This window comes from Scardinius erythrophthalmus (assembly GCF_964197995.2).
Source record: "Scardinius erythrophthalmus genome assembly, chromosome: 2".
NCBI lineage: Eukaryota > Metazoa > Chordata > Actinopteri > Cypriniformes > Leuciscidae > Scardinius > Scardinius erythrophthalmus.
Window position 1 is genome coordinate 23,751,245 of NC_138222.1, and position 14,699 is coordinate 23,765,943.

The 14,699-nt window shown below is 37.9% G+C and overlaps 1 protein-coding gene across 2 annotated transcripts in view; it reads right to left on the bottom strand.

Annotated features, from left to right (window-relative positions):
• The window catches only part of sema4f (sema domain, immunoglobulin domain (Ig), transmembrane domain (TM) and short cytoplasmic domain, (semaphorin) 4F), an 82,868-nt gene extending 68,602 nt beyond the window's left edge, over positions 1 to 14,266 (bottom strand). Inside the window, exon 1 of one of the 2 annotated variants that reach the window (XM_081357690.1) lies at positions 13,592 to 14,266. In XM_081357690.1, coding sequence (XP_081213816.1) covers positions 13,592 to 13,679 — 88 coding nt within the window. In that variant the 5' untranslated portion in view covers positions 13,680 to 14,266. The remainder of the gene's footprint in view (positions 1 to 13,591) is intronic. The other variant, XM_081357691.1, reaches the window with a different exon arrangement.
• Between the last annotated feature and the right edge of the window lie 433 nt (positions 14,267 to 14,699).

The following is a 14,699-nucleotide window of genomic DNA, read 5'->3' on the forward strand; positions in this document are numbered from 1 at the left end:
CTCTTTCTCAAACATGTGGGTAAACAAGCAAACAAAAAAATCAAGCAAACAATCTGTGCTACATTTCAGAGTCTATATTTATAACACATAAACAAACAAACAAGCACAGAAACAAATCTCAGCTGACTGTTGTCAGGCATGGTTGCCTGGTACCTCTGGACATGAGCTTGTACGTCTTACACTGAGAGCCCTCAAGACTAATGAGAGAGAGAGAGAGAATGATGTAAAACACAGCTGCCTGTGTCCACTATCAACACAGCCTTTGAAACTCTACATGTAAAACAAACACAATTGTCTGCATTCAGTCATTTCGAACAGCACTATATGTGACCCTGGATCACAAAACCAGTCTTATGTTGCACGGGTATATTTGTGGCAATAGCCAAGAAAACATTGTATGGGTCAAAATTATAGATTTTTCTTTTATGCCAAAAATCATTAGGATATTAAGTAAAGATCATGTTCCCTGAATATATTTTGTAAATTTTCCACCTTAAATATATAAAACATTTATTTTTGTGAATGGATGCAGCACTATCGCCAATAGAAATGGACAACTTTAAAGGCGATTTTCTCAATGTTTCGATTTTTCTGTACCCTCAGATTCCAAATTTTCAAATAGTTGTATCTCGGCCAAATATTGTCCTATCCTAACAAACCATACATCAATGGAAAGATTATGTATTCAGCTTTCAGATGATGTATAAATCTCAATTTTAAAAAAATTACACATAAGACTGGTTTTGTGGTCCAGGGTCACATATATGGTCACAACTCTAATATGCTTTAGTGGCTAAAATAAAACGGCACTGTTTAAAATGTTTGACTAAATGTCATAACAGACGATACAGTCAAATTTTTACCTGGTTTATTTTACACTCTCTACGTTACTGTACATCTTTAGAGTGACATCATCACAGTTTATACACCACTGCTCAACTTTACAAAGTCTTGACCGCGCATGCTTATGGACACCCACTATACATCTGAAAATTGATCTGCTATATATTTATAAACTGATGCTATCGACCTCTGTCTCTGTGTGCATATGGTGTGTTCTGGTTACAGTCCATTAGCATGTGGTCTAATGTTTATTGAACGAATGTTACTTTGTGTCAGTTAATGTCCTAGCAATGTGATGAGGACACAAACGTTGAAGGGGGTCACTCACTTTATTAATATTAGGCAAACATGGTTTTCAACTACAATTCATGAAAAGGTCATGTTTACAAAGTCATGTTCAAAGACTGTAACAATGCTACACATCAAGTTACCTTACTATATATACAATGAAAAACAGATCTTTTCATGTAATTTTACAGTACAATTGTGTAAAAATGAAGTTGTCATATTCTTATAATTTAGTTAAAAAATAGGCATGCTAGTTACTAAACAAATATTTGTAACAGTTTGGCCTTGATAATTAATAAATGGCTGTTGGATGTAGATTTTTTTTTTTTTTTGTAAATGATAACAGTCTGTAAATTTACAGGTTGCTCTGTAAGTTGTTTACATTTTTATAAAGTTTTACAGAATTATGCTGGCAACCACAGCTGCCAGTTATATTCTGTAAAAACAATATGATTTTTTTTACAGTGGGAGTATTGCGCTGATAGGATGACGTTTTGAATAATAAGGTCTATAATAATAAAAATGTGCTATAAAACTACCATTTTGCTAAGTAATGAAATGAAATGCACTTAATTGTCTGCATTTCTGTAGAATATGATAGCAAGTGAGTTACATCCACATTCAATTCTCTAGAGATATCTTTTATGTGGAATTCATGACCATATCCATATAAAGGTTTGAACACGCCTACTACCCTACTATATAGTAAGTGGAAAACATGTGAAAAAGGAGTTATATAGCAAAAATATTATGATATTGGCATTTTAGTTTTGACGATAAAATTCACCAAAACAATAATAATTTATGAAGCTTTGCACCAATATACCAACACACACTGCTAGAAAAAAAAAAAAAAAAAACACAAAAACCACTGATAGAGAAAACAACCTTATTTCTGATACAGATATATTGCAAAACATTCTCATGTGACAACAGTGGCCTCCCCTATTTTAAAATTGTGTGGTATTAAGTGTTTGACCAAATTCATGACCATCCCCCAAAATAAAGACATAATCTGCATTTGAATATGCCAACTGCCTACTACCCAACTTTATAGTATGTGGGGGGGGAAATAGTATGTCCAAATTTATGTTATTCATAAAACAGTAGACAAAAAGTACCCAGATCACCTACTAATTTTGCCAAGGTTTCAAAATGCCCATCTGATGGACACTTTACTATCGCAATGGCAGCGTGATGGATACAGTACATCCGGATTTCATTCATACTATACACATTCATACTTTATAGATCATACTTTGTAACAGTCATTAAGTAAGTTCCTCATCAAATGTAGTACCTACTCAGACAGTATGCGATTTTGGATTCAGCCAGTATTCTCCATTTGGTTGAATTATGCTTCAATTCATATGTCTCGGATTAAAGGGAGGTCGACTAGAGAAACAGGTCAACTAAACCAACGGGTGCGTTTTACAGAAAGGTCTAACTGGAACAATGTATGATTATATAAAAACACACCTACACTCTCAGACTAAGCGTGTTTGCAAAGCTGCTTATATCTGATCTTTTGTTTTGGATGTCATATTTTTATGAAGCCTGATACTATTCATGTCAATGCGTACAAAAAGTTATATCCAACATGCCTTTTCTCTTTGGCCGAAGGTGAGATCTAAAACAATTCCCTGCTGTAAAGGAACATGCACTTTCTGTCTACGAAAGACCCGATAAAAGAGACTGCGATAGAGAGAGCGAGTTGTATAACTTATCTCCCTTGGACAAATGCTTTGGAGTGTTTGGTGCATTTCAATTTAAATGTCTATAGTGACGTTTTTCTTGAATTTACAAATTACAGAACCTTCAAGCTTCTGTTATGTAAATCTAAAGCTAACAAAATGACTAACCAGCCAGCACAGACCGTCTGACTGAAACACTGAACCAGTGTCAAACCAGGACAGACAAAAACAGGCTGTTGAAAATGTGTAACAGGTGGTTTATGGGATGAGTCATTGAAAGCTCCGTAAAATAAAATAGGTCTGTGTGATGATAAAAGAAGAAATGAGGCGAAAATCAGTAAGAGCTTTAAACTGTAGCCAGGAAAACAATGCATTATTTAGTGACCTACATGTTGACTGGGATATTTGACTGTGAACATTAATGCAGAGTCGAAGGCACACCCATGCAAACCAACTGAATTTTCACTGTGATGCATTGCTAGTTTCCCCTTCCATCAAAACTGAGAGTGACTGAAATCCAAATCACACTCTTAATCTCTCCGATAACGGTCTGTCTGTGTGCAATTCTTGAAGACAAGTCTACATCACATTTTCCCGCCAAATTAAAGGAAATTTTAAAATACAATTTTGCACAAACAAAATAAAGAAAATATCATTAAAATAGTTCACACTGTGATATTATATTCTGCAATGCATCATTACTACACTAAAAGTTTGGGCTCTGTAAGAGTTAGAAATGTTTTTGAAAAAGTGTTTAATGTTCACCAAGGCCGAATTTATTCAATAAAAAACACAGCACAAATAATATTGTGAAAAAAATATTTAATAATAAATAATTTAAATGTCTATATTTTACATTTAAAATAACAATTTAAAAATAAATAATATATTTATCTTTCAGCATATAAATATAACTTTTAGCAGCCATTACTCCAGATGAACAGTAAGAGAACAGCATTTATTTATGATAGATTTTTTTTTGTATCAGTGTAAAAAGTATTTACTGTCACTTTTGATCCATTTGCTGAATAAAAGTATTATATATATATATATATATATATATATATATATATATATATATATATATATATATATATACTGTATATATATTGCATACATTAAATGAAGTAATAATACTAAAACATATTTTTTTTCATGTTACAAAAATTCTGATTAATGAAAATAAGATTGTTTTGCATTACAGTAATGAGAATTACCATGAAAATAGTGTCACAATAAAAAAAAAAATTAAAAAATAAAATAGGCTTACTTACTTAATATTAATTTCATATTCTTTCTTTTGAATTTGGGGTGAAATATGTTCTTGACACATGAAAGACTTTTTGGTCAAAGATTGTGTGTATCACACTGAGACAGACCCCTCTGATGCAATCCTATTAGTGGATAATACACAACACCAAACTTCGCTTCTTCTCATTCTTCTCCGTTACACTCATCTGCCTCACCCCTCCATTCTGTTTTTTCTCTGTGTTCTATAACTCCAGTCACTCTCATCATATCACAAAGCTTTCAGCCAGGTTAATATTTTCACTCAGTTAAGTCGAAGCATGAGATCAAAGGCTGTGTGAGCTTTTAGAGTTTCATCCTCTTTCTATGCATCTCGCGATCATGCCGACTCAGAACCCCTTTTACGTTACAAAAACACAACACTTGAATTACCATAATGGAACAAGGCAATAATGATTTTCTACTAGGCTGCTGCTTTTACCAAAACCAGAGGAACACATGTGAGAGAGAGAGAGAGAGAGAGAGAGAGAGAGAGAGAGAGAGAGAGAGAGAGAGAGAGAGAGAGAGAGAGAGAGAGAGAGAGAGAGAGAGAGAGACATGCTGCTTCCTGTAACACTCTTTCCTTGCCCTGCTTGGCTTTATTCCAAATCATTTCAATTTGTGAAAGAATCTCTCCAGAGAGACATGCATCAAAATAATTTCTTTGTCTGAGATTTATTCTTGCTCGCTGGAAAGAGATAATTCAACCTTTTAGCTTGATGAGAGAAAGAGAGAGAAAGAGGGTGGCATCTGTTGCACAGCCACCCGAAACATATGCAAAAAAATCATTCCGCATCTTTTTCTCATTTCCCTCTTATATTGCAGCCACCACACAGAAGCTCGGGCTGCGTCTGGACTTCCCAGCATCCACTTCTCCCCATATGACCACGACGGGGAGTCTTCAGTGCTTTTCTTTGCGCTCTGATCAGATCTCAGGGTTGGAAGGGCTGGTCCTAGATCGGCGTAAACAGGCAACCTGCAACGAGACCAGTCGGGGAAAACCTCCATTTGACAAATTAACCTTCCTCAGTGTTTCACAAGCCATCCTGTTTTAATTACCACCTCCAGTGGCCAATTAGAGGCCAGCAATAAAGAAAGGGATGAAAGAGAGAAGGGCATGGGTTTTACATCTTCTACCTTCACCTCCACAGAACAATCAGTGATTTCCATTAGTCAGGCTTTTTCTGATTGAAACAGGGGAGGGTCGTATGTTATGTTTGTGTGTGTATGTGTGTGTGCATGCGTGTAGAGAGAACTCCAGTCTTCCTTTGTTCTCTCAAGGCTGCATCCTGCCATTAAGGGTTTGAATAGGTTTGCTGGGTTTCCTCGCTGGCACAGTCATGGTTGGAGCAGACCCGAAAAATAACACTGCCAACACTGCTTCCAGAGTGTCACTATATGGTTACCAGAGTGATCCTTCAACATACGCCTTTTTTAAAAAGTTATGTTTTCAACTGAGACCTATAAACCTCTATAGCGTTGGAGCCTGCCGAATACAGAGTGTAATACTATTCCACAATTTAGGAGCAAGTACTGTAAAAGCTCGTTCACCATTTGACTTCTTCATTGAACGAGGGAAAGCCAGCAACATTTGATCCGACAATCTCAACGTCCTAGCCTATGTATAGAGTCCTAAAATGTTACTGATATAAATTAGTTCAATATAGTACGATAAAGCAATAAGAAGTCATGGTAAACCATGGCTTGACAGAGCTTATTACTTTTATAAAACGGTTACTACATATAGCTGTCAAGGTTTCATAAAATAAGAGCAACAGAAATGTAATGTATTGATGATAAAATTCTTCCGCCAAGCAATGTAGCTCTTTACCAATGTTTAAGAGAATGATTGCAAAGCAACACATAGAGTAATACAGATGTAATGAGGTCACATGTGTGTGTTTATAGAGTATTTTATTACAGCTTCCAATGTAGCTCAGTCAATCATAATCAAGGATATAGATTCAGCAGTAGCATGCGTTGCAGGAAGCACTGGCATAAAGTTAAAAAGATTGATCCCAGGATTTTATATATGAACATTGTGATTAATCATAAGAAAACATTTTTTTACTCAGCCCTAGTAATACCACACTTCTCCCCAACACGCTGCATGCACCTTTGTTTGTTGTCCATAGTAGAAACAGGAGGCACAAAGAAAGTAAAGTCTAATGGGTTTTAGTGGGAGTAGTGAGTGCTCGACTAAAGAAAAAAAGGTGGTGAAAAAGTATCAGTGTGCCAGAGAGTGCATCACACAACCAAAAGAAAGGGCAGACATTCAGAACTAACTCAATAATATCTAAGAGCAGATCAATACACACATATTCCTTGAACTGTGTTCATGTCCCATCTTTCCCTCAGATCAATACTTTCCAATCAGTGCAGAGCTCAGCAGCTCTCGACTGTCCCCTCCCGCTGACCCACAGCACCTTCTTCATCAATCATGACAGCTTATCACATATTCATGAGCTGAGTCAGTCACTGGCCAATGAAAGCAGGTCATTAAATGTGTTCCACTGACAAATATACAAGACTACCATTCTAAGGGATCAGTAAGAATTTGTTTTAAAGAAGCAAGGATGCATTAAATGTATTAAAAGTGACAGAAGAGACATTTGTAAAGTTACAAAAGATTTATTTTTCAAATACATGCTGTTGTTCTTTTGAACTTTCTATTTATCAAAGAATCCTCGGGGGAAAAGCAAATCCATTGCAAATGGAAATCCATTTGTTCTTGGTGTCAGAAGTAGCGTGAGTGCTTGAAGTACATCAGAAATAGAACCGAGCATCAGTTTACTGTCTAGAATTTGTCGTGCCGCATCCAGTGTAGACAGCATCAAAGATTATAATGGGTTCTAGTGCTTTTGTCGCGTCGCATTGCTCGCGTCTGGTGTAGACACGGTGTAAGGGTGTGTTCACACTTGTAGTTTGATTCTTTTGGTCTGGACCAATTTATACATTTAGTCCTGATTTGCTTAGCATTCACACTCATTTTTGACACCGAACCTAAATATACAAAACAAAACAAAAAATGCTTTTATGGCATATACTTTGCAATGGTAACTTGAACTTACTGAACATCCAAAACAATGCTGTGTGCTGGGCTAAGTGTGCTAGTTCTATGTACATATGATGGTATTTTTGTCAGCTGAGAACTTGCAAAGAGTTTATAAAATGTATAAAGGAGTCAAAACAGTGGCAGGAATTCCTCCGTTACACACAAATGAAGATCTTCTGCAATGAGATGTTACCGATGCCTGTACCATACAGTAATAGGCAACATCACTTCTATGGCGAGAAAAAACAGGTATGCTTGAGCATTCTGTGCTTTTTAGGGTATCTGTCCGCTAGTTTGGTGCACACCAGGGTTTGGATGGCAGCGTTCACGCTTATCCAAACGCACTGCACTAACAACGCAATCTCACCAGAGTTTGTTTAAATCGAACCAAACCTGCCAAGTGGGAACCCACCCTAAGAGTTTAATGCAAAGACCGCAACCGAACTGCATATTTGTACCAGACGGATCCAGGCTGAGGAAAACAGATAGACACTCATTAAAATAAGCACATGAAACATTTAATGAGACACAGAGAGCTGTTTCCTACCACCCTGCAGTGTGAGTTTTATTGAGGGTGCAGCAGTCTTAACTCAGCTCTTCTAGCGAAGGTTTCCACAGTAGGGACCGTCACACCTCCCCCAAAGGGAGCACACACATACAGTAGTGTGTGTATATGTCACACTTCACCACAGAAACAGGTCGTTACATCTCCAGGTGTGACACAAAGAAGCTCAAAGGTCTGCTAATATAAACATCCAGTAGCTGCATTATTGCACACCCTTGGGGCGGATACAATCAAATCAGTTATTCCTATGAAGCAATTTGACTATTTTATTATAAGCTATAAAAAATTAAGCAATAATGTCGACTGCTGCATCATAATACAAAGCACACCAATGCCCTCAACATTTGTTGACTGTGTTCTTTTGCTTGGTTGATAGTTGTTCCAGGACCAACAAGGATTTTGATCCAGTACCATGCCCTACTTAGTGAAATCCTGGTAAGCTTATAGGAGTCTGTGAGCACTGAGCACATACTGATGATGAGTCAGGACACTGCATTACTGTCCACTCATCCTCAGTTGGGGACAATTGACCGGGTATGTGTGCCAGAGATCAGAGGGTGTGTGAGTGGCTGGTAGAGACATCTGTCTTTGTATTTCTGATATATCAAGTCTTAAGATCTGCTTGGAGCCTCCTGCAACACAAAACACTTTTGAAGCAGAAAGTTGATCTGATTGTTAAGCTTGAGCACTAATGGATTGGAAGAACTATATGATGGCGTGCCGTGTGTCTTATTGGGTGTGAGCCTTTGTGTAGGATATGTGCGTCAGCGCATTTAATAAAAGGCACTGGAGCGAAGAGCAAAATATGACAATAATGAGCAAACAATGTAGACCTATTTAAAAGCAAAAATGAGCATTCAAGATCTTTTACAGTCCTATTCATATTAGTTTAAAGGTGCATTCAGTAGTTCAATGGATTGCTGTTGTTTGTGTACTTAAGTACCGATACCACAACGGTGTTAGGCGCTGCACTGCCATCTATGACATGTATCTGCGTGATCGTCTTTTATGTAAATTAAACTGACACTAGTGAGAGGTTTATTTTTTGTCTTTGTCAGTCTTTCTGTCTTCTGGCTTCAGAACTTTTCTGCTTCTTCATGGCACAGAGGTACTGACTCTCCCGTTGTCACTAGTAAAGCAAGACAATGGGCCCTCTCATACATCCGGCGCAATGCAGCGGCAGGCGCGACGCAAGTGTTTTCTGCTAGTTTCAGCCCGATGCAGTTATCATTTTCACGTCCTGCGCCACGTTGTTTAAATAGCAAATGCATTTACGCCCATTTGTGTGCCCATGGGCGTGCTGGTTTGAAAACGAGGTGTGTTCAGGCGCATTGTTGGCGCGTTGCTATTTTGAGGCAACTGAAACAGACTGTGCCATTGACTAACTGAAAACTGGTCTAAAGTCAGTGGCGCAATATACATTTTTTTGTTATTTAAAGAGAGCTTGTCCACAACGCGCATACACTTTGTCCCGTAAATGGTCTTAACCTCGAGTATGAGCAAATCCATTTCCTCGCTAGAGAAGCGTTCAGTTTTTCCGCTTGCAAATTCTGCCATGTAAATAGCGAATCCGCCATGGTGCGAGCTGGCTTTTAAAGGGAATGGGAGATGAGACTCTGATTGGTTGAAACACACCCATTACTCATTAAGAGAATAGGGACAACCCTTTTAGACCATGCGCTGGGCGCCGACCATTTTTCCCGTCGTTAAACTAGCAAAAGTGGATTAGGACAAACCCTAAGTGCACTTGCGCTGTGCGCTTTAGACCATGCGCTTAGATCATTCAAATAGGGCCTAATAAGTGTGTCTAATCTCTAATTGTCAATTTTTTTTGTCTTCAAATCACCAACCTACAATACACTACAATTGTATCTACAAAGGAAGCAGCTAATGAGCGTGAAGATTCTCTCCACATGATGAAACACATTGAGGGGGTTGATCTTCACCATACATACTCTTTACAAAAACACAATTTATTTCTTGTGTATGTGTGTAAAACTTTTTTAAATTTGCACCAAACTATGCACCTTTAACTAAAGACTAAGAAAGCTATAACACTATTAAATATGAATTTAGAATAAGATAAAGATGAATATCAAAGAAATACTGAAATTCTGAATAAAATACTTTAGGTTTTACTGAAAGAGTAAAAAAAAAAAATGCTTCATAGCTGGAAAAATCCAGCTATTTAATAGAGAAAAGTAAAGCGCACAATTTTTGTTTAGTTATAATATGCACACAGGCATGCATCAAATATGGCTTCACTGTTCATTCCATTTCTTCATCATTACAATCTACACCAGGTCTGTATTACAGAGTCAAGCAGACAGACGGCAAACAGACTGACATGCCGAATTGGCTCTCTCAGAGACGGATTTAGCGTCCCAGTCTGAGAATCGGTTGGGACAAGGACAAGGCTGTGGATTTGTGTTCTCTTGGCTTGGACGTTAGGTAATCTGTCTGATCATTAATCAGTTCATAGTCATTTTGTAACATGGATCAAATAAATGAGACTGAGAGGAAGAGTGTAAGAGAAAAACAAGAAAGCTTATGCAAAGCTCATATCCTTAAACAGACTAGACAATCTATTCACAAATGCAGCACGACCTTTGACATTTGACCCTAGCTGTCTGCCACACTGGTCTTACCCTCCAACGCCATGAAGGACCTTTATTAGACCTTGTGTACTGTTAGCCTGCTGTGCTGTTTCTATTCTATTAAGTTTGCATAAATATACCCTTGAAAAGAGATAATCTAATCAACACTGAACTTTAAAGTGTTTCTAAAGACATGAAATTAAGTTAGAGGGATTCCCAAGAGAGCCCCTTCTCAGACAGATAAATTGTGCACCTTGTGTTAAAGAAAACATTTGGTATATTTATGGGGGACTATGCAAAAGGTTCAAGAATTTGCAAAATGCAGGACACAAACTGTTCACACAGAGTCAAATTGTTATCCAACAAAATTAATACAGCTCTCATCAGTGTGCTTACGTTAGCTATGACATTTAACACAAAAAACCCATTGCCGCTCTGTTAGGAATGCAGCACAAAACGTCTGTGAGGTTTTCTGCTGATGCACAGAAGCTCATAACGCTGTAGGAGTGAGCTGTGAGAAGAATGCAAAAGTCATGACCATGTGTAGGTGGAAGAGAAATATCTGAAACCAACGCACAAGATTCACCTTATTAAACCTGTCTACTTATATATTCCTTTATTTATTACTGCTGTTCCTCCATGTTTCCTAATGCATTCCATTTCATGTTTCATGTACTGCTCTGAGGTTTGTTTTGAGACTCCTTTTCTACAAACGACAAGAAGCCAGCATCAATCTGCTAATTCCATGTCACCAAACAACCAGCCCTGAACGTTTAAATAGAAATCCTGAATTCTACAAATTGCTCACCATTGTATAAAGCATGTTTCCAAAATAGGAGATTTTGATCAGTCAGGCTTCACAACATCACGTTTAACGTGTGAAACGGTGACCATTGTGTTTGAGTTCCTAATCATTGTCATGTGAGTAGAATTAGAAACACCACTATTCGAGGGTACCCATATGAGCCAAGGATTTACTAAGGCAAAGAGGTCATGCACATGGACTGCACTGGAGTATAACACATTTTGATTATCACAGGAGTAAAGAGAAGTATTATGATCATGGCTACCCATATCACTCTGTCCACAGTAGCTACAAAGACATAAGAGACTAGAAAGATAAAAAATGTTCTATCTGCAGCTCACCGTTTGATATATTTCATACAACAGTTCACTAATTTAAAGGGTTGGTTCACCCAAAAATCAAAATGATCCCAACATTTACTCACCCTAAAGCCATTCTAGGTGTATATGACTTTCTTCTTTCAGACAAACACAATCAGAGTTATATTAAAATCCTGGCTCTTCCCAGCTTTATGGGAACTGAGATTTTGCCCAAAAAGGCTAATCCATCCATTATAAAAGTAATCAATACGGCTCTGGGGTTTATAAAGGCCTTCTAAAGAGACGTGATGCGTTTTTGTAAGAAAAATATCCATAATTATAACTTTAGAAACTGTATTCACTAGCTTCCAGTAACGTCCATCCGCGCGTTCATGAGAGAGTTTAGTTCCGGCGTATGACATAGGACTTATACGTAGTGTAAGCTTAGGTGGGAATAGACGCCTCTCGCTGTTCAAACAAATAGGGCTGGGCAACAAACTCAAGCTCGTCTGAAAAATTATTGTTTTAGACTTCTAATTCGTGACCATTGTTTTTTGCTTATCCTCTGCACTTACGTGTTCGTCAATACGTCAAGCATCGGGTCAGAGTTAGCTCTTCAGCCGGAACTTGACTCGCGTACGGCCGTTATTTTTATGATAGATGGATGCGCTTTTTGGGCTTCAAAATCTCAGTTACTATTCACTCCTATTATAAAGCTTGGAAGAGCCAGGATATTTTTTAATACAACTCCGATTGTGTTTGGCTGAAAGAAGTAAGTCACATGCTTGAGGGGAAGTAATTTATGGGATAGTTTTCATTTTTGGGTGAACTTACTCTTTAATGCAGGGTTCACCAATCTCGGTCCTGGAGGGCTGCTTTTCCTGCAGAGTTTAGCTCCAACCAGCTCCAACACACCTGTTTGAAAGTTTCTAGTATGCCTAGTGAGATCTTGATTAGCTGGTTCAGGTGTGTTTAATTGGTGTTGGAGCTAAACTCTGCAGGACAGCGGCCCTCCAGGACCGAGATTGGTGAACCCTGCTTTAATGGGTCAAATGAAGTTTCTGATATTTAGTATAGCATCACTCGGCTTGCCTGTGTGGCATTCCCAAAATGTTGTTATGTGTGGATATTCAATACAACAGCCCAATTGCAAGTGTAAGAAACCCTTTTTGCATAAGACACTAAAATTACATTAAACTGTCAGAAATAACGGTAACTATGGACAGAATATGCTTGATGAAAAAAAAGTTCACTAAAGCAGACTTCCACAGTGTAGTTTAGTGTCATTTGTAGTGTGTCGGTGAGTGGACTTTCTGTTCAAAGAGTGCTCAGGTGAGGAGGGGTGATGAGTTGGGTGCTTTAGTGTTTTCAAGTCGCTAAATCTTCCTTTCCTAAGAGTAGCATTTCACATAATTTCAGCACCAGCATGCTTATGGAAAGCTCAAATCACTGTCTAGTACCTATGCATTATGCAGTCTGCCCAAAACTGTCAACTGCTGTTTCATAGTGGCCTACATTTAAATGCCCAGGTCTGACTGCATCTGCTGAGTGAGAGAGTATCGGCAAGATAAAGTTAAACAAGCGAGTGAAAACATCATTCACTATCACAAATTCAGAAAAAAAAACAATTTTGGAGGGAACATGACTGTGCCCAGGAATGATTTGTCTCACACAAAAACATGTATTTCTCCCTTGAAACTGGGCTTTATGACATTTTCTAGCCTATTTACATTTTATCTATCTATCAATCAATCAATACGAGTCCTAATGACTCGTGAAGCATAGAGCCACTGAAGATGCATAAAGCTTACAATTACACATAAACAAGCACACACACAAATAATGCTGAATCGACAACTGCCACAAATTAAAATATACCGCTTATGTGTTTTATGTCTATGGTGATTTTTTTCCATAGCTTCCATGTGTGCGCGCGCGCACAGGTTGTCACCTGCCTCCCGCCTATTACGTTCACACGACTTTTCGTTGCCTTGGAAAATGCAAAAGCTAACACACCAAAAGTGTCAAATAACACTTTAAATATTTGAGTTTTAAACCAGCTTTTTATGTGAGTACTTCTTTGCGTTTCAAACATTTCAAAGAGAGATGTGATGTCATTCTAATAGCTGCTATTATTTCCTGCATCAACTGAACTCACCTCCATGGCTGTTGATAGTGGCGCTCCAGGATGAGATCGTGTAACACAGCAACACAGTTAAAGCAAACAGACCAGTAACTGACTTCATGTTCCAACAACAGGAACCGCTCTTCTACTAGTTCGGAGACAGTCCTCTATTTCGAGTCTCAGCTCCAGGTCATTATAACGAGAAAGATTGCAGATTGGGCTACGCAGTTTAAAAGGATTAACCAGTTAATATGTAAAATATGGATGCTATTTAAACTAAACTAATTTTAAGTCAGCATATTCTTGCTGTCCACAACAGAACAGCAATTCAAAACGTCCACGATGTTCTTTTTCTTTGAGTCTCGATATAATCACCAGCACAATTCAGCGCATCGCACAATATGAGTAGAAACAAAATCCGCTTGCTTCCGAGAAAATGTTCAACTTTCCCGAAGTTTAATCCGATGTTAAATACATTCGCTGTCTGAAGCTTGAAGCAGAAGAAGCGCGTGAAGCCTGGCGTTTATATCCTCCAGCACTGGCTTGAACACAAATTCAATTGTCCCGTATGATCACCGGATATTCCCGTCCGGGTAAATGATATCTCAATATCCAATGTGGGATTCCAAAAACATACAACATAGAGCTAAATGTACCCGCCAGAGAAACAAAACTATAAGCGTGAATTCGCTTTCCAGCCGTCTCAGTAATCTTTAATAGGCAACACAGGCTTCAGTCAAGTCCTCTCAGTGCCCCGCCCCATTGCCTACGTCACAACAGGTAAAGCGTCTCGAGTTCGCAAGGAATTTGTAGAAATACTTGAGAAACGAATATTGAATGTAGGCTGATGCCCTCAGAAGTCTGTTAGCCTATATAAAATGATGAAATCATCAAATTTCAAACAGAAATCAATTTAATACAATTATTTAAAAAATGTGTTGGCGATTTAATCGGCAGCATAAAAATGCATTTCAATGTTCTTATATAGCCTATTGAAAAGAAAGAAAGTAGAAAAAAGTGATATAGGCTTAACCTATTTCATGCATACATTCTTTATAAAATAGCCCATTATTCACTTAAAATAAAATTCGTGCAGGAATCGGACTACAAACTGGAACCGGTTCTATATGAGACAGGACTC